The 18,918-nt window shown below is 43.6% G+C and overlaps 2 protein-coding genes across 13 annotated transcripts in view; one reads left to right on the plus strand and one right to left on the minus strand.

Annotated features, from left to right (window-relative positions):
* CCDC158 (coiled-coil domain containing 158) overlaps positions 1 to 18,918 on the plus strand; it is a 32,315-nt gene that overhangs the window by 3,161 nt on the left and 10,236 nt on the right. For 4 of the 12 annotated variants that reach the window (XM_085579470.1, XM_085579472.1, XM_085579468.1 and 1 more), the window contains 10 exons: positions 105 to 198; positions 438 to 754; positions 977 to 1,047; positions 2,048 to 2,162; positions 4,370 to 6,893; positions 7,598 to 7,761; positions 8,742 to 8,834; positions 10,114 to 12,876; positions 13,635 to 13,742; positions 14,764 to 14,883. In XM_085579470.1, the coding sequence (XP_085435596.1) occupies positions 180 to 198; positions 438 to 754; positions 977 to 1,047; positions 2,048 to 2,162; positions 4,370 to 4,681 (834 nt within the window). In that variant the 5' untranslated portion in view covers positions 105 to 179 and the 3' untranslated portion in view covers positions 4,682 to 6,893; positions 7,598 to 7,761; positions 8,742 to 8,834; ... (1 more) ...; positions 13,635 to 13,742; positions 14,764 to 14,883. Of the gene's footprint in view, positions 1 to 104; positions 199 to 437; positions 755 to 976; positions 1,048 to 2,047; positions 2,163 to 4,369; positions 6,938 to 7,597; positions 7,762 to 8,741; positions 8,835 to 10,113; positions 12,877 to 13,634; positions 13,743 to 14,763; positions 14,884 to 16,163; positions 18,699 to 18,918 lie in introns of those variants that run through there. The other 8 variants (XM_085579471.1, XM_085579466.1, XM_085579467.1 and 5 more) reach the window with 5 other exon arrangements.
* On the minus strand, positions 17,103 to 18,734 carry STBD1 (starch binding domain 1). Its single transcript, XM_021531611.4, has 2 exons — positions 18,475 to 18,734; positions 17,103 to 18,358 (listed from the first exon to the last, which is right to left on the minus strand). The coding sequence occupies exons 1-2, from the start codon at positions 18,713 to 18,715 to the stop codon at positions 17,559 to 17,561; spliced, it is 1,041 nt and encodes a 346-aa protein (XP_021387286.4). The 5' UTR covers positions 18,716 to 18,734; the 3' UTR covers positions 17,103 to 17,558.

The raw sequence follows: 18,918 nt of genomic DNA on the forward strand, positions 1-18,918 counted from the left end.
TCACTAACACCATTTTGAGCAGCCTCCTTTTGATTTAGGTCATGTCTTCAGTATTTTGGTTGGTTTAGTTTGATTGTTGTTTGTTTGTTTGTTTTCTTCTTGAGACCAGTGATCTGTGTGAGGAAATCCATTTAAGTCTGATTAGCAGAGCAAACTGATAGAAATGCAACTGGAAAGAGATGCACTTCAGGATTGCAGGTATGAGGACTGAGACAGATTTACCATGGAGGGTGTCTGTATGAGCTTTCAGAGGCACAGCAGGCCTTCTCAGGGAAAAGCTTCCTTCCTGGAATAACACTATAACACTCTGGGGTTAGATAACAACTCATTATTTAGCTGTAAAAACCAGCAGTTAATCAACTGAAGTATTACATCTGTGAGGGTAAAACTCCAGGTGAATCCTGTTATCTAATTTTATTTTACTTCTGTTTCTGAAGTCAGACAAAAGGGGTCTCAAAGCCAAGAGAATCTACAAATACAGTTAAAAAATAGTACTGGAGAGCTGGAAGCTGCCAGCCAGCAGTGGGACCAGGTGCTGAGGGAGGCTGGCAGCCAAAATGAGCATCTGACACAAGTGCTCCACAGCCACGAGGAGTTACTGCTGGAATTACCTGGCAGCCTAATGGACTGCAGAGACAGGGCAGGCAGGAAGCTCTGTGAGCACGAGGACATTGCCAGCCTGAGCACAGCATTTTGTGGTGTCCTGCAGGATCTGGACTCCCAGGTGTCACACCTCAAAGGAAAGCTGGTCCTGGTATGTGAACAAAGTCCTAATTTGCTTTCCAACTTTTAGGAAATGCATTTGGAGACTCTGCGAGCCCCCTTCTAACCTGGCCTAGGGAAAGGGTTATGGCATAAAGAGGTGCAGATGGCACCTTGCTCATGGTGGGACCAAAAGGGAGGAAATCATACTTTAGAATCTGCTGTTCACCCTGCCTTTGTTTCAGGGCTTTGCTGTGTCATCTGTTCACAATAGGTGGAGGAGGAACTTCAGTCACTGACAAAAGAGTCACAGATCCGAAAAGAACTGCTCCAACATCAAATGAGGTACGCATTCTCTGGTTTTTTTATTCATAAAGCATATCCAGACATATTTCACTTGTTCCACAGGGAGTTCCTTTGTGATGATATGGTACTTGGAGTGAGGTGACTAGGGGGTAGGAAGCAATGTTTTTGAGGACTTCAATAATCACTCCAATAAAATGTTTATTTGCTAGTGACTTGGTGCTGCTTTTGCCTTTCACACTGTTCATCTCCTGGTTTAGTTACTGCCACAAAAATTCTATTTTGGAAGAATCTCTGCACCTTACTTTTCTAAGTGTCGCTCAAGTGGGCACATGTTGGAATGTCAGTTCCACCATTAAAAGAAAAGACTGACAGTAATTTTGGTAGTTAAATCAGCTTTTTCTTGCTGCTTTCACTAAGAGCTTTGTCCTTTCTTGTTTGAGAGGTCCTAATTTTTGCCCCACCATCCACTTGAGTTACATAGTAACCCCTTCAAAGTAGAATTATCCATACCTTGATACTTAATACCAGAACATCCAAATTACTACCTTTCTGACAAGTGAAAGAAATTACTTTTTGCCAAGATGAAATAATAGCCAGTGTTTTCTTTTGGGAAGAGGATCGAGCAGCTAAGAAATGAGCATGAGCACGAGGTGGCAGCACTGCCTCGTAAAGCTGGCAGCGCCTGCAGCTTGCAAGTAGCATCCAAAGCCTGGTGGGGACAGGTTGTTAAGTCTGGGCTTGGAATATAGTGTAGGAAATGTTAAGAGTAACCTTAATTGGAGAGAAATCTTATGCTGCTCCTACACTCCACTCTCTGCCCTACTGTTTTGCTTTCTCAGTGCTTTTAAGTGAAGCACTGGTTGCACAGACTGTGAAATGAAGAGAAAAGGGACCAAAACAGAAACCCCACAAAACTACACAAAATAGAGGAGAGAGAACACATCCACGTGTTAATCAGGATAAGTATGAGAAAGCTGAGACTGCTTTTCCTTTGATGGCTCTTATAGCTTCTAATTTCTCCACCTGAAACTTCCCATAGAGAACAAGCAAGAAGCCCAAATTTGGTGCATCCACATCAAGTCTGTCACCTGGAATCCAGAGTTTGTCGGCTCTGTTCCCAGCTGGGAGAATTGAAGAGGATCTGTGAAAACAAGGTGTGTATGGATTTGCCTGTTAGCACTGTTTCACTGGTGCCAGTGAAACTGAGTGTGTGGAGATCTGAAATGTTCCAGAGACAGGAGAGAAGTCTCTTGATGAGGAATTGCTTCAGAAAAATTGTCTGGATAAATTACAAGAACAATTAAGGATAAATTACATTATCTTAAATGTGACACATTAGAGTATCTTTATTAAATAGCCTTGTAGACTGGTCCATCATCTCATCCATTGGCAGAAGTTGCCTCCTTTCAGAGAAAGTGAACACTGCTTGGTACAAAACGTGTGCCTGGAGATTTCTCAATGTAGCCACGGTGAAGGAATAGTCCTCGGTGGAAAAAAGGACTTTTTTTGTAGGGCCTAGAAGAAAACCAGAAGAAATCAATTGTACTGTTTAAATAGAATGCTTTAAGATAATTCTTCATGAATACTTGCCTTTTTCTAGGTCCAAGGCCTTGAAAAGTAGTTGCACTTAGCTCACTCTGAGACAGCAGAAGCTCAGACAGACCAGCTACAACATAGCCATGGAAATCCAAATAACCAGATTCATAAATTGTTGGTAACAAATGATAGTATTGAAAAAACTTGCCTTCTAAAAGTCTCTCCTTGCTTATAGTGTTCAGATTTGCTTTTTTCCCCTTTTAATTAACTTTGAGATTACTTATAACTAGAAATTTGAATTGGCTGTGAAAGGCCTTTGCCCATAGTGATGAGGGACATTCAGAATTAAGACTTAACTTTGTCAATTAAGACTTAACTTTGTCATAAATTTAAAACCACAGAAACCTATGCAAATCATGTAAAGATGCTGAGCTACCTCCACTTTAATCTCACAGGTTAAAGGATCCCTCTGTTAAGGATTCTTGGTCCCTTAACACATATTTTGTAAGGCTTCTCCAATACTCAAGCAGTAAACAGCAGCAGAAGTTATGACAGAAGTTATTATTAGCAGAAATACCTATCCGTAATTCTCTTTGGGCCATGTTTTATATTTATAGTGTTGAAATGAGTAGCTCTGAAATGTGTGTGTAGTGTTTTTAACATTATTTACATTTTAAATTATCATTAAGAGAACAAAAAAAATCCTGGATTTCTTTAGGAGAGAGATGACTTTAATTTCTCAAAAATGACTTTAACTTCACAAAAAAAGAGACAGAGCTAAGCCTAGAAAAAGAGCAAAACAAGCGATTTTGGGATCAGAACACAGAACAGCATCATCATAGAGCAGCTCAGGAGGCAGCTGGACAACAGAAACATGCAGCTGCAGAGCATGGAAAAGGCTCTGAAGGAAATGATGATGGAGTGCTGCAGACAAATGCAGTGCCAGGTTGGTGGTTTTGACTCCAAACCTCCAAAGTGAGATTTTGTATACTTCCAGGAAGTTTAATGCTGCCAGATCTACCAAACAAATTGTTGATTTTGGTATTTTCAGCTGTGAGCACATCTGTAAGAGTGGCTAGTGAGTTCAAGGCCTTCATAATGCTTTACTTCATGCAGTGTTAAATGAAAACGTTGTCAAGTTTGTGTTTATGAACCAGTGAGCGCTGTGTCAGAATTCCTTCTGACAAAGTAGACACTGCCTTTACACTCTACATTTCCCTTTTTTCCAAACTTCAATTCCTCAAAAATGAGCTGTAATTAGGTAACCTGCTTTGCATTATGAATAAAGATCCAGTTGATTATTTTCTACCAAACCATAGGCTTGAGCTAACTCTCACATAATTAGTTTTCTGCATCCATTATTTTTTGTTGAAAATTCTCCCACCAGGAAATTCACTCTTTTCTTCTGTTTGTACTTTGCACTGTTACCAGTTTCTGAATCACAATTGCTTGTGGTTCAAATGGTGCATATTGCTGCTTGCAGGAATTAAATCAGTAATAAATTATTCATGTAATTGTTTCTTCCCCAGCTTCAGAGAGCAGACAGTTGAGTTTTATCACTTAAAATTCTTTAGCCTTAAATGCTCTGAATTTTGTTGCCAGTTGATTCTTTTTCTTTTTACAATAGTTTAGCATTTTTCATTTCCTGTGTTTAAAAAACCTATATTCCATTCATTTATTAAAATGGAGGGAGAGAAGAGCCAGAGCATCCTGACCTAATTTTTCTGTACAACTGAGGTGTACTACAGAAAAACAGAAGTGTGCCAGGACATTCAAAAGGTAGAAATAAACACATCCCTTGGTTGATGGTATTGTTATTCTTCAGATGACTGCAACTGAGGAAAAAAATGAAAGCATTGGAAGAATCTTCTCTCTGACTGTGCAGCTGGACATGACCAAGGAAGCACTGCGTAAAGTCATGGAGGTTTGGCAGCCGAACAGAGGGATTTGGAGGCTGCTGAGCAAACAGCCTCAGATCTGGTGGCCTGTCTGCAGGAGAAGGAGAGAGCCCTTGGGGCTAGCAGGCAGGAAATCAGGGAGCTGCCTTGCCAGCTTGGCAGCAGGACACAGGAGCTGCAGCATGCAAGGAGTGAAGAGGGCTGCTTACACAAGGTGCAGTCAGAGCGTGAGGCACTGAAACTGTGCATGTTGGAGAAGGAAAGGATGGTGGAGATCTTCCAAAAGCAAATTGATAACGTGACCCAGATCATGGGCCAGCACGGCCAAACTGCTGGGGCAATGGAAGTGGAGAAATCCCAGCTGAAAAAATAAATAAATGACTGGAAACTCAAAGCAGAAGAGCTTAAGGTGTGCAAACAATGCTGTATATGTGTCTCTTTATGACAGTAAACGTTTGATAGTTTTAAATCTCTGCTTTAATGTGCTGATACTGTGGTCTTGAAGAAGGTCAGGTAATGCCACTGGAATTCTAACAGCACTCAGTTAGTGGGCAGAGGAGGATAATATTATAACATTACCATTACCAATGAATAAATCTCTGCTGAAAAGCAGCTGCCAAAAGGCTGGAATGACCTCAGTGAGATGAGTGTCCACGCCAGAGCAGAACCAGAAATACAAAGTGCTAGTGAGAAGCAGCAGACAGGCAGCACTCAGAATTCCAAACTGAGAACACCGGTTATTTCTCAGACAAGAAATACAGGATGTTGTAGTTCCATGCAGGTCAGCATCTCAGGAGAAAAATCACTCCAGATGGAATTTCATTCTCTTTGGTGAGAAGGCATTTGAGTGCACATGGTGGGGGGTGCTGCTGTAAGGGAATGGCGATCATCTTCATAAGCTACACCTGGTAAGGTTCATTATTCTTTAAAGCCATCAGATCCAGTTCTGCTGCACCCTTTTTGCCTGGATTAGCAATTTTCACACAAATAGTTGGTCTGTTTCACTCTTATTTTCTTTCTTCCCCCAAACTGGGATTTTAAGTAGTGGTATCCACACGTCTTTGTGGTTATTTTCTATAATTATGTATATTACACATAAGTGTTTTTAATGTAAGCAGAGCACAAAGGATGAGAAAAAAGCCGGAATAGGTGAAATGGAAGCTAGGCTGAATGAGCTGGAGCTGGAAAAGGTTCAGCTGGTTAGCAATGCACCAAGAGGCTCCAGGCACTGAATGATGCAAAACTGGAAAAAGAGGAGCTCCTGCAGGAACTCCAGGCTGGCCAGAGGGAGCTGGCTGGCCTTGCAGGTAGGGAGTCTCAGCTCAGCTCCCACAGCTGCTAATTTGGGCTCATGTTAAAAATAAAAGAGCAGCCTGCTGGCCAAATCCAAATATGGCTGCTGATAAAGCATGAGGTTCCTGCCAGCACAGGATGGTCAGATTCTTCCAGGGAGCTATGTGGCACTGAAGGGGGGGAACACAATCTTAATGGCCCATCTCACTATGAGCAAAAATATTTAAAACTGCCTGAGTCAGGAGATGAAAAAAGTAGATCTAGTAAATCACAGAATAGCAACCTGACCCTTTTTTTCAAGAGAGGTATGTAAGAGTAAGACTGGATCCCATTAACCATTTGTGGCCAAATTATAGTGAAACTGTTTTGTTGCAAATTTGCTACAATGTTATTATTTGATGCTTTAACTTCCACGTTTTTAGGACTGATGTGTGGGAAACCACATCAAGATACATTATTAAAATATACACAGATGTATACAATTATAAAAATAAAAATACTTCTGAAATATACAGATATGAATATATTATTTAAAATATACACAAAGCAGGATCTGGATCCAAAGTAACCACTAAACTTCAAGGATGTTCTCAGGTTAATCTGCACAGGAGCTGGCTGGATGCTGCTGGTGACATGCTTTGCTCTCTGCACATTCCTGTACCATCAGGAAGTACCCCTTGGGAGCCCTGCCTTTATCACAAGCTGGCAGCAGATAAGTAATTTTAGTCTAGAAAAATGATTTTTTTTGTCATTCTAATTTCAATCTTTACTTGCTTTAGTCAAGGCATTTGAAGAGGAATTATCAGGGTGAAGTCAAGAAAATGGAAAATGCTGCAAACAGACTGAAAATGCAATTGAAGTCAGCCCAAGCTGAACTGAAGCAGGCCAAGACTGCTCTAAAGACTACAGAGGGACCTGATGGCAATTGTAACTGGATTGAACTTCTGAAAAATCACACACATTTGTCTTATCAACCAGAGAATATTTGTAAGCATTGCCATCCCAATCCTCATTGTTCACTGAGAATTAACTTTCTGTTTTCCAGCTCTGGAAGCTGCAGCAAGAACGCAGAAGCAGATCACAGCCAAGAGAGGACAGATAGATGCACTACAGAGCAAGATGAAATTCTTGGAAGAGGCAATGGCAAACACAGCTAAGGTCACAGGAACTCCTTTTAAAAGTATTTCACTGCATTTAGAGAGGTTTGTCTTGGGAGAAATGCATGGGCAAAAGCACAGTCAGCCCGTAAAGGACTGAAAATAGTTTTGCTCGGTGTTTATGGAAATCAGCTTCCTGCAAAGAGACAGGCGTTAATTTTTATTTGTTCCTGAAAGAATGAGAGTAGTTGCAATGAGAATCAGGCTCTTACCTATCTGTTCTTCCTAAAAATGTCAACTTGGGCATTCTGTAGTCTTCTGACCCTGGTCCTCGGTGCTTCCCCTCTGGATTCCGAGGCAGTTCCGGATGTAAACCCTGTGTGTCAGGGTGAGTCCTTTTCCACTATCTGTGAGAAATCATTCAGTTGCCAAGAGCTGTAGTTCAATGAATGATCATTTATGTCTGTCCACTGTAACCTGTCCTGTTTCTTCACTGGCTTGGCATCCTGTGGATCCTGAAGCTTAAAATTCCAGTTTCAAAATGGATCAAAAATGGGAGATTTTGTTTCACTGAGGGCAGTCCATTTGCACTTTTCCTTGTAAGGCCTTTCTTCATGTTACAGGATATCATCTTTGTGCAAGATGCAGTATCTAAGCTTCTCAAAGTGCTAGTTCAGATATTTTGAAGATGAGAATAAAATCTACAGAAGATTAATGTCTATAATTTATAAATTTTTGACTCATACTATGTATTTTTAAAATCAGGAGAAGCATTACCTCGGAGAAGAAAATAATAAACTAAATTGGAAACTGAGCTGTATTAGAGCAGAAAATATCAGGATTGCTGGGGACCTGGAGATCCTGAGCTCACAAGACAAACAACTGAAAGAAAAACTATCAAAGATGGAGACAGCCTTTGATAAGGCAGTGTAAGGAAACTCAGTTCAGGGAGATTCCTGAATGTTTTCCTCTACAGTCTGTTGGGAAGAGAAGGGTTGGATTTAATACATTCTTTTCACATGTACTTTAAGATGCTACCTGGAGATTTTTTTAATAGTAAAAGGCTTCTATTTTCATTAAGAGTTTTCTTGCTTTACTCCTTATTAGCTCAGGGAAATCTAAACTCCAGGGAATTGAAAGTAAATGTGTCGTGCAGGCTGTAGAACCTTCCACTGACTCTGGGCACAGCTTCTTTCTCTGCATGGTGTTGTTTCATTTGCCTTTTACATTTTTAGGTGAGATTTCTGTTGCTGGCACACCTGACCCCTAAGGTAGGATCAGCACAGAAATCCAGGTGCCCTGCAGGCAGGCTGCTGCTCTTACAGAGGAAGAGTCCTTTCAGGATTCTAACTTTCTCTGATGTCAATTGCTATGCAAGGTGTCATTCTCAAATCTCCTTAAAAAAATTACAAAGGAATTGTGATGCCTCCTCCCATTTCTTTAAATGCTTGTCACTGGAAGCTTACCTTTCTTGTGGGGTATGGTTATTTATGCGTCTTTTCAGAGTAAATTTTTGAAGGAGGAAAAGGTAGAGAGCGACTTAACAAAGGCAGGTCAGCCAAGTCCTCAGCCATCCCTTTTCAAACCCTGAAGTGTAGTTTTGCCTCATTAGCACAACTGAGTTTTCTAATCCCAGAGGTGTTTAGTAGGTGTGGGACTGGCCCTGGAAGGATATTGTGCCCTTCTGGGACATTCTGGTGTGAATATTATGGCTGCCAGGTTTGTATAAGCAGTTGCTTCTGTGAGCTTGTCAGCAAAGGCATCCTGCAGTATTTCCTTGCTGATAGCAGGAGATAAATACAGCACCTCTATGTGCATCTTGTTTCTTGGTCAGAGAGAGGACAGCAAAGAGTGCAATCCCCAGAAAGTTAGCACAGCTCATTTGTACCCCTTCTGTGCTCTGTTGCAGGCATCCCTGCAGTTTGCAGAGTGCCAGTGCATCATCCAGTGCCAGCAGCAGGAAGCCATGTGCTGCAGGTTGCAGCACATCTTGGATGTGAGAGTGAGTGCCTCCCTGGGAAGTGTGAGCCTAGACTCTGGTTCATTTGCTTTGGGGCCTATCTTTAGGTTTAACCCTCTGTGGTGCAAACAGCTCTCAGAAGTCTCTGAAACTCTTTTCTATGTGGAATCCCTCAGTGCTGCACGTGTCCATAATTGGTTTCTGGTTTTCATTGCAGAAAACATCAACTATAACCTCTCATAAAAAAATTCTTTAGCTGTTGTCTTATAGATTTTGTGTAAATCTCCAGAAGTGACTTGATGTATCTCCCAGTTATTTTTATTAATTTCAGCCTCAAAACCTATAGGAGGTCACATGTGAATGCAGGCATTTTTCAGGAATATTTTTTCTGGTTGGCTTCCTGATGTGGTGGCAAGCATTTACATCAAGGAACAAAGGATAGTTCCTTCTGTGAAAATCCCTGCAGCATCAGGCACTCCCATTCTCTCTTCTCAGAGTTCATCAATTTATGCTTCTGAAGATAAAGAAGGAAAAGGGACTTAATTTTAATTTAGTACTACAGTGAGGTCCTAACAGGTTGCAGGAGCACTTGAATCAACGTCTACTTTAATCTTCTTGGTTCCTGTATCATTAGTTATTGTACAAAATGAAACAGCTCCAACATTTGAGACAGGCTCTGCTGGGTGATAATCGGGTTTCCTAATAGCAATGTGGAAAAGGAGGATTTGGTCTTACTCAGTGTCACTTTGACCCATTATGAACCTGAGGATTTGTTCCCCATATAAGCCCTGCTGAAACCAGTGTGTTCACATTAAAAATGTCTTTTATTTTTTTTAATGGAAGTGGGGTAGCAAGGTTTTTCCATCCCCAGATGGAACAAAGATCAGTGGGAGCAGTGCTTTGAACATGTGAAATGCTGAAAAATCCAGTTCTCAGCAGTGAAAAGTCCAGTTGTTACTGAAACAAAGGGTTCTTTGAACCAGGCCTTTGCCTTAAGTCCTGAGCAGTATAATGAGAATAATATTGCACTTGATGTCCATGATGGCCGTGGCAGTAAAGAGGTTTGTATCTGCAGACAGCTCAGCTGCTGCAGAGTTTTCATGGCAAACATGGAATGAGTTTGCCTGGCAAACACCCCCAGGTGCTCCTGTGTCTCCCTTCAATGCTGTGTCTGTGCCCTGTACAGGAGAACCTGGGGTCACCAGTTAAAAAGGACGAAACGAGTCAAGGGGAAGAAATACATGCATTTGGATGAGTTGAGCTAAGAATTGACAACAGAGAGCCTTTGTGAATGCTTTTTAATTGAATAATTTTATTTCAGAAGCCTACCAAGCTTGACATTTTGACGGAAAACCACTGCAGGATTTGAAGAGGATTCTTCAAGAATTAACAAGCTCAGACAGTGAAGTTCTCTCCATGGATCTCAGCAGCCATGGTGGGAGAAAATCCCCTTTAACAACCATGAGGAATGCAGTGTAAGAATAATACATTTATTTCTGTTGTGTGCTGTGTACTTACAGTGCCCTCTGAAACTGGGATCTGGCTCTTGACATGCTTCAGGAGCAGTGTGGGATGTGGCTTTGCAAGGTCAGGTTTACACATAAGCTTGAGATAATTTGGAAGCTTCCAAAGCTTCTGTTGTTTGCTAGGTTACTCAGATGCTTTAGGTGGAAGGGAAATAGAAGGTGACCACACCATTTGCCTTCCATGCTTGCTTTTATATTTGTTCAGAACTCCTTTCTTCTTTTCCTGCTATATGTAAATATCCAAATGCAGGAATTTTTTTTTTACCCAAACCACATGATAATGACAGCAGCACATGAAGTTGAAAAATCAACACAGCACAAATTCTGATGTTTCTAATCCAGAACATAAGTATACTTCATAAAAGAAAATGTGATTCATTAATTTTGTTTGGGATTAAATCAAAACTGCAGCTGGAGAGGCTGCTACTGCAGGAATGGTGGAAAAGCACATTCTAGGACAGTGAGAAGTGCTTTGACTTAGCTGACTAACCTTCTTCTCACAGTGCTCATTTGAGGTTCAGTTTCTAAGGCTCTTTTAATCCTGAGCTTGCTTGTATTGTTTTATTCATAATACTAAGAACTTCCTGGGAATTACAAAGCAAAGCTTTCATTTCACTTTCATCCCTCTAAGCAAGAGCTCTGAAACATATTTACATTGTTTGCTTTTAATTTCCATGGATAAGACCTGGAGACTCCATATGAGAGCTTCACATTCTCACTGTGGGTGCTGGCTAGCACAACCAAACTTTAGCATAACCCTTCCAGAATGCAGTTTTGCCCTTCTTTTGCTTTCAGGGGTCCTTCCCACTCACATCCCACAGATCTTCAGTCCCAGGATGGTTCCCAGCTCCTTACATCCCTTGGTAAATTTCCACTGGCAGCACTGATGTCAAAGTGGAACATTACAGAGTATTAAAAAGAATATAGTCCCAATACAGTATATTTTCCTAGGAGTTTACTCAAATACCTCTTAGCAGGTGCTATTACTAAAGAGTCTTTATTGCACTTGCTACAAAATCTGTGTCTTGTTGGAAAGCAGCTCTTCAGAGTCTGACACAGGCACACCCAAAACTGATAAGCTTCCATGCTACTTGTGTAATTAGCACCAATAACATTGCCACATGTTTGGAGATGAAATTTAGGCTCTTGAGTTCTTTATTTGGATATTTAGTTATGGATGGGCTTTTTAGAAGAATCAAAAAATGCTGTTGGTTTCCTCCCAAGTACTGCATGGGCCAGTACCTTTTAAACTGTGATGACATGATTTTTTTTGTCTAAAAGAAATAAGAGGATGTGGCTTTGTGCAGCAGGGTTTGAAGATACTAATCTTAACTACCTTTTCTTTTCTTGCCCATAGATTATCCCTTCTTTGAAAATTGCCTACAGACACTGATATTGTTCTCTATTTAGAATTTGAGCCACTGTGCCTTGGAGATAGGCTCTGTTCCTTGTGAGGAGTAACTGCTTTGGGTATTCTTTTGGTAATTCTGAGTATTCAAGAAAATCTCCTGGGTAGTTACTGACTGCCTTCTAGCAAACCAGCTGCAGCATCCAGGGATTTTCCTAGTATCCAAAGGAGCTACAAGTTGGAGTTTATGTAGAAGACTTAAGAAGTAGTAGAGTCTGTAATGGGCAGAGGGTCTTGGGTTGTGAGTAGACACAATATTCCCCGTTTGGGCAGTAAACAAGGAATAGAGAGCAGAACAAAAGCCATTCTGACGTGCCAATGACTTCAACAGGAACAAGCATGTTTTGTAAGGAGGCTTTAGTCTCCTGCTTGCACGGGGGTCCCTCCTCAGACGTGTGCTCACTGCTCTTTGCTGGGACATCTCCTAGGAAAGGCATCCACCTGCTCGGCAGCACCTCGGTGCACATCCTTTCCCAGGCAGGTTCCTTGGGAGGGCAGGCACAGAGACAGATCTCCAGTACACTTGCTCTTCACTATGCCCCCTGATGAGCTTGCAGCTGGCCCTGCTGCCTCACCTGAGCACAGCCCAGCCCCAGGGAAGCTTGGCTCTCCACAGGGAGCAGCCACAGCCCCAGGAATACGTATGTCCAGTCCTACGTCCTGATCTGGGCACCTTTACCCTCTCCCAGTTCTGTTCAAGCAGAAAGGTTTATTCTGTGATAAATTAATTGTGAGTAAAGCATAGCATCTAATTAATCCATTGTCAGCCAGAAGATAAATTCCACACACCACTAATTTTAAGGCCTGGTGAATTGCCTTATTCAAATTAAAAGGCTGTAAGGATGCTTAACGTCAATATTTGTAGTACAAAAATGTTTGTAATAGCTGTTGTGGTTCCTGTAATACATTTAGGCAAGTTCTGGGGTTTACTGAAAATGTTGGTCTAGATTTTATTTCGTAAGAACTTCAGTTTCAAGGGAATGTTTAGATAATTTATAATGGCTTTTTTTATTATTACTGATGATAATATTATTACTTTTTTCTCTAGCTTCTCAGCCCATGGAAACTAGTGAGCCCACACCAAAGAGGCTACAGAGTGAGATGGAAATCCTGCAAAACCTGATGGAATCATTACACATAAAAAACCAAGGTGCCAATATTTACCAAAAATATTCCCATTTCACTGAAAAAACACACACTCTCCAGAAGCTGTTCTTGGTACCTGCCAAAGCACTACCTGTGCTTTTACCAGCACATACTAGTTTTACTTGCAGTAGCCACTTGTGCATTATCCTGCTCCTGGGAGAGTGATTAGATTAACTCCACAATGCCTCTTAACTCTAATAAGTTCTTAATATGTCAAACATGGCAGCTGCTCAGAGGTGTCCTCCTGTGCTGTCACAGCCAATTACAGGGAATTTTTGACAAGCTGATGACACTTTCATAGAAACTGCAAGATTTCCAAAACATAGTTGCATGAGCTACTGGCATGGCAGGATGCCAAATGAGATGGGGTTTAATTCTCTGCACTCTTTCTAATTGCATATTCCCTTTATTTCTTTAAGTCTTGTTGCACAGATTTAAGAAATTATTATTTCTTCTCATCAAATTGTGTATTTGTGTCAGGGACATACAAGTGACCTGAGGTAGGTAAAACTAACCAAGTTATATAAATAAATCAAAGATAAGTATTCTCATTTTTGTTCCTTGCTACCCATTAATATCCGCAGTGGTTTTTCTATAGTCACATAAAGAATTGCAAACTGAAGCTGCATTTGTAAGGGCTTTGTAGGTACAACATAACTTGTTATGGGAGGACTTTGTGAAGCTTCAGCTGGCTGCACCTGAGACCTCAGCCTTTGGAACATAAAGTGGTGTTCAGCTAATCTGTTCTTCTGCTATTTTCAGTCATGTCTCCAGTGATCAGAACTCAGGAGGTGAAGACAAAGAAATCCAAGGAAAAGGAAAGAAAGCTGTCCAAGTGAAGGCACTGCATGTATTAGTGATCACTTTCATGTAGGTACATTGTGTTTAAAATATGTAATGTTTTTAAAGATTAATCATAAAAACCCTTCCAATTTTTAAACTCTTATTTATAGCTCTTGTTTTAAAAGAGGAAATACAGAGTAGGAAGGGACCTTAAGGATAATCTCATCCCAGCCCCTTGCCATGGGCAGGGACACCTTCCACTATCCCAGGTTGCTCAGAGCCCTGTCCAAAGCAGCCTTGGACACATCCAGGGATGGAGCAGCCACAGCTTCTCTGGGCATTCCATGCCAGGGCCTCCTCACCCTCACAGGGAAAATTTCCCCCCTATGTCTAAGCTAAATTCTTCCTGTTCAAGTTTAAATTCCATATAGTACCATGATTCTTTTAAGGAGAATGGACTCATCAAACTTTAGTTTGAGTCTTGTGTGGGGAGGAGAAATTACTGAGTTGTTCTTAAGTCAGGAACTGCCAACAGTATTTTAATTGGAGGACTTTTTTTAGTTTTCCTAATAAATTTTGTTTTGCACTGTTTCTGGTATTTTTTGCAGCAGTGTTGCACCCTCAGTCAAAATATTAGTAAGCTCATCTCCCCTTTCCTAGAAATTGGTTTCATTGAAAATGAAAGGATTGTTTAGATGGCACATGTATCACAGTTTGGACTTGCCACAAATAGTGGACAAATACTCCAAAATTTTCTTAGGGGGAGAGTCAAGTATAGAGAATAAGAACCCTTGGGAAAGGGCACTGCTAAGTGCACTCCCAGTTGAATTCAAGGAGCCAAGCTAAAAGAGTTTCAGAAGCTGCAGCTGTGTGCCAAAGGCAGGGAGCAGGTGGAGGGGTCAGACAGCCAGAGAGAAGGGAGGGACATCTGCCAGCCCAAAACAGCAGCTTAACATCCTTTTGCTGGCATCCAGCAGAGCTGGGCACAGGTCTGGGCTTCCCCTCTGTGCCACCAGCAGCCAGCAAGGAACAGGCTCATAGACACATGAGCCTTAAAGCAGCTGAATACATGCAGCCCCAACAGCTCTTGTTATTCCATGTCATACAGGTGGATGGCACAGGAGGGCTGTTAGGCCAAGCTTGCCCACAGCAAGGACACCACAGATGGCAACCAACCCCCAGGAGAGAAAACCTAACAGCAGGCTAATAGGTGGAGAGACCCCAAAGGGTGAGTTCAACTCCCAGAGACAATGTGGGATGGACATGGCTTTTGCAAAGCAAAATAGCTGCAGTGAAGGTTTATGCGGGAGACGTTAAAATGGCTTATGCCCAGTCCCCTCAGGTTGCTTGCACAGCTCACCATCTAGCTGCAGCATTCAGCATTTGTGCACCAAACTACTTGACAAAAAGGAATGGTTTGTGTTTCACATAAAAGTAATCAAATTGTCTAATTTGACAGAAGTTGGCTCTCAGGGGTACGAGCAGGTGAACTTTAAAGGTAGCTCTGTAGTTGCAGGTTTTGCCAATCTGTGCGTGAGACAGTTTGTTTGCTTGGAGATGTCCTGAGCCACTGGCTGTTAGATCCACACAGGAATGTCAACAATAAGTTATTTCTCACATGTAGCTGCACTGGACTCACAGCCAGGACATAATATTAGACAGCTATCAGCCATTCCAGCAGCATTTTTATGCAGCAAAGCAACTTTGTTTAAATCTGCTTTTACCTTTGAGGAAATAGATTGTTCAATAATGAGAAGACACCTGTGAACTTGAAGAAAGCAGTAATAGGTCCTCCAGAAAAATTGCAATCCAGATTTCTTTCTTTCACCATACCCAAGCCATTTAATTTACATAGCATAGGTCCTGCTGGGAATGGCATAATAATTTAGAGGCTTTTCTAGCAAAAGCTCAGTGCAGGTCTTTGTAGAAACCCTAGCTGATAACTCAGCAAGGTGATACAATCATGAGGACCGTGAGTTGTCTGTGGGATCAGAGTGCTTAATTAAAAAAATTAAATTGTTCTCAATTTAAAAGACCTGTTTGGGTTGGTCTGACATGTTCACCATTGCATTAGAGAATCTATTCTAGCATAGGTTAAGTAGCTTTCTAGTGAATAACTTAATCTAATAGCACAGTTAATCTCCTCAGACAAGCCTCAGGCGTGTGTATAAATACGCTCAGGCGGCAGCTTTGACTGCAGGGATTTCTGAAAATCACCTGCTATTGCTGCTGAATATTACCTTACAGTATCCACTTCTGTTTCTTGTTAGAAAAGCCAAGTGCTAAGAATGCAGCTAAGGTTGTTCTACTGGATAAAAATGAAAATTCCAAATTGCCAATTGGAATTGGCCTAAGTCTCCCTCCTCACCCTCCCCTCAATACCCTCCCAGGAGTTCCTTGAGCATTTTGTGGCCAGGTCTGCAGGACAGGCAGCCCAACCCGCTCTCATTGAACAGCTGGTATCAAAGTCCCAGTAAGAACATTGCCAACACTTGTTCCTCCCAGCAGCTCCAGCACTGTCCCACCAACTGGATGCCCATTAACCCACCAGATGCAGGAGGTCAGCTCTGAAGTTCATCTCCCAGTCTTTCACCAAAGCCATTCCATTTCACGCATCCGGGCTGCTCCACCACACAGAGCAGGAAGGAATTAGCAGAGGTATTTAGTGATGTGCTTTTTGAAGTACCTTTTCCAAACCAAAGTGCTAATTTATATACTTGCAGATCTAGACAATTCTGCTCTCCCAGACCAAGCTTGCTCAAGGGAAGGGCTGTTTGCAGGCCAGAGCTTGGTTCAGCATTGTGGAAAGAGGAACTTGCTCAAGGTGGCAGCATGTATTTTTACCCAAAAATTCAAAGGCAGGGAAGCAGAGCAGCTTTCTGCTCCTATCACATAAAGATACCAACTAGCTGAAACTGCAAGTATTCTACTTCATCTGGCTTACTAGAAGGCCACAACTTAAAAATAAATTCAAGGTGAAAAGCTTAGTCTTAAAAAAATATTTACAAGTTCAAGCCAAGTATTTGCTAACAATACTGTGGTATTGCTCATCAGTATGCCACCCCACCTCTGCTCCAGCCAGAACCCTATTCCCTAGCCATCACAGCATTCCAGGTTTCTGTTCCAGCCAGAACTCTATTCCCTGGCCATCACAGCATTCCAGGTTTTTTTTAAAGCCTGCTCCCACCCTGACAAAGTAATTCATTAAGCCGAGACAGTCCTTTGTGACCTTTGCTCTCCCCTTGGCAGCAGTGGAGCTGCCTGCCAAGCCTTTCATTTGAGCCGAGATGATTGCTGGACAGTAGGGGGTAGAGAATGAACTATTTTGGGGTTCAACCTTTTGTTACTCCAAGAGGGAGGACCACTTCTCAGTACTTCTTTAGCACTAAGATTTCAGGTCAAGTGGCTCACTTGTATTAAAGTTACCAAAATGAGTGAGGTCACTGGTCAAGTGGTAATGAACTGTCAATCTGAAAATGTTTATTGTTTCCTTAATACGTTACATAAATTAAAACACTGAAGTTCTTGTTACAGTGTTGGTAACCACACCTCCCAGTACACCTCCCAAGCCCAAGCAGTGGGTACCAAGATGCATCCCACAGCCCCACTCAAAGCAACACTAACTCAAGTCCAGGGTCCAGATCCACCTGGACAGGCAGGTGCTTGGAATGCTGTTTATGCCTTCTTAGCCTACCTTGTGTCTCTTCAGCATGCACTCAAAGTTGATTTTTCAGGTTGCCAAAAGATTTCCTAAAGAGATCTGCTGCTTATGTGGTTCGATATGGGATTTCCAGAGCTCTGCACTCGAGAGGGTCTCCTAGAGAAGAAGGGGAGCCCCTCTAAGGTTTAGGGGCTCGGTGGTTCACCTGGGCAGGTCTGCCATTAGATCAGCAGCTTCCACCATTAATGGTATCCCCACCACTGATGAACAATTTGATCTTCATGTTCAGTCACTAGGGTTCTGTTACCGCATTCTTCCCAGCGTCTGACCTTGCCATTCTCCACCAAGATAAATTTCCACTCTACTCTGGTGTCTACGGGCAGACTGATGGATTCAGACCAGAAGCCATCCTTGTCACACTTGAGGGGGATGTAGCTGTGCCACTGGCCCAGACACTCGTGGTCCCCTGTGACACCGATGAGCTGCGCGTCGGAGTGGGTGACGTAGTGCACACGGAAAGCCACGTGGATGTTCTGGAACATGGGGGGCACGGCTGCAACTCGCTTTGCTTTCGAGTCCCCATCACAGCAGTCTCCTGGTTCCCATTCCTTGCTGTCTGAGTCTTCCATGCTGCCATCCTTCCCTTCAACCAGGTGCTCAGAAACAACTTCCCACTCTTCATGGTCCAAGTCCCTCCTCTCAGCTGGCTGACACGGCTGCTCCTCGCTTCTGTCCATACACTCATCGTCAGAGGCTGCCAAGTTCATCACGCACCATCCGTCACTTTCCTGTCCCACCTGGGCTTCCAGGTCGCCTGCCTGGCTGCCGGCCATATCAGCTGGATGCTCCCCCGGGTCCGTGACACCGTGCTTCGGGATCAGCTGCTCCGGCTCCACAGGTTCGCCCGCAACTGCACCGCTGGGGACATGGTTAAGCTCTTCCCTTGAAACAGCCGCCAGATCCTCTCCTGGATTCGAAGGGCCGGACGGGGCAGCAGCCTCGACCTCCCGCCGCCCCGGCTCCCCGCCCGCCGCAGCATCCCCTGCAAGTGACATTGAGGGAGAAAGTCAACGGGTTAAGCTGAGCGCCGGCAAACCCAAGTCCTTCCAGACTCGGGCAGCCCGAGACTCCCCCGGCATCGCCTCCCCATCCCGGTACCTGTGGTCGCCGCGCTCGCCCGCCGGGGTCCCTCTCTGCCGGCTGCCGCCGCCTCCTCGCCGCCCGCCCCGGCTCGCCCGTCGCTGTCGCCGTACCAGAACCAGGCGACGATGGCGGCGAGCAGCCCCACGAGCAGCGCCGGCCACAGCCCCGCGCCCAGCCAGCCCCAGCCGCGGGGCTCGGCGGGCAGCGCGGCGGCGCCGGGCGGCCGCAGCACGGGCGGGCCGCGGTCGCGGGCCATGGCCGGGCGCTGCAGCAGCGGGACCCCGCCGGGGCCGCCCCCCGGCGCCGCTTTAAGCCGGGCTCGGGATCCGGGGAGGAGCCGCCGCGGGCCGGGCGGGGCCGGGCTGAGCCGCGCCGCGGCGGCGGTGGGAAGGCGTGAGCTCCCAAAGTCAGGACGGAGAAAGTTTCCGCTCTTCGCGTACCCACTTCGGTCTTCTGCGT

The sequence above is a fragment of the Lonchura striata genome, chromosome 4, assembly GCF_050655825.1.
Source record: "Lonchura striata isolate lonStrDom1 chromosome 4, ASM5065582v1, whole genome shotgun sequence".
NCBI lineage: Eukaryota > Metazoa > Chordata > Aves > Passeriformes > Estrildidae > Lonchura > Lonchura striata.

What these genes read in the sequence shown, in the direction of transcription:
- STBD1 (XM_021531611.4), bottom strand. Translation starts at nt 18,715, where the DNA reads ATGGCCCGCGACCGCGGCCCGCCCGTGCTGCGGCCGCCCGGCGCCGCC. An exon ending in GGCGAGCGCGGCGACCACAG is followed by an intron (nt 18,359 to 18,474) that starts GTACCGGGATGG and finishes TGTCACTTGCAG; the next exon opens with GGGATGCTGCGGCGGGCGGG.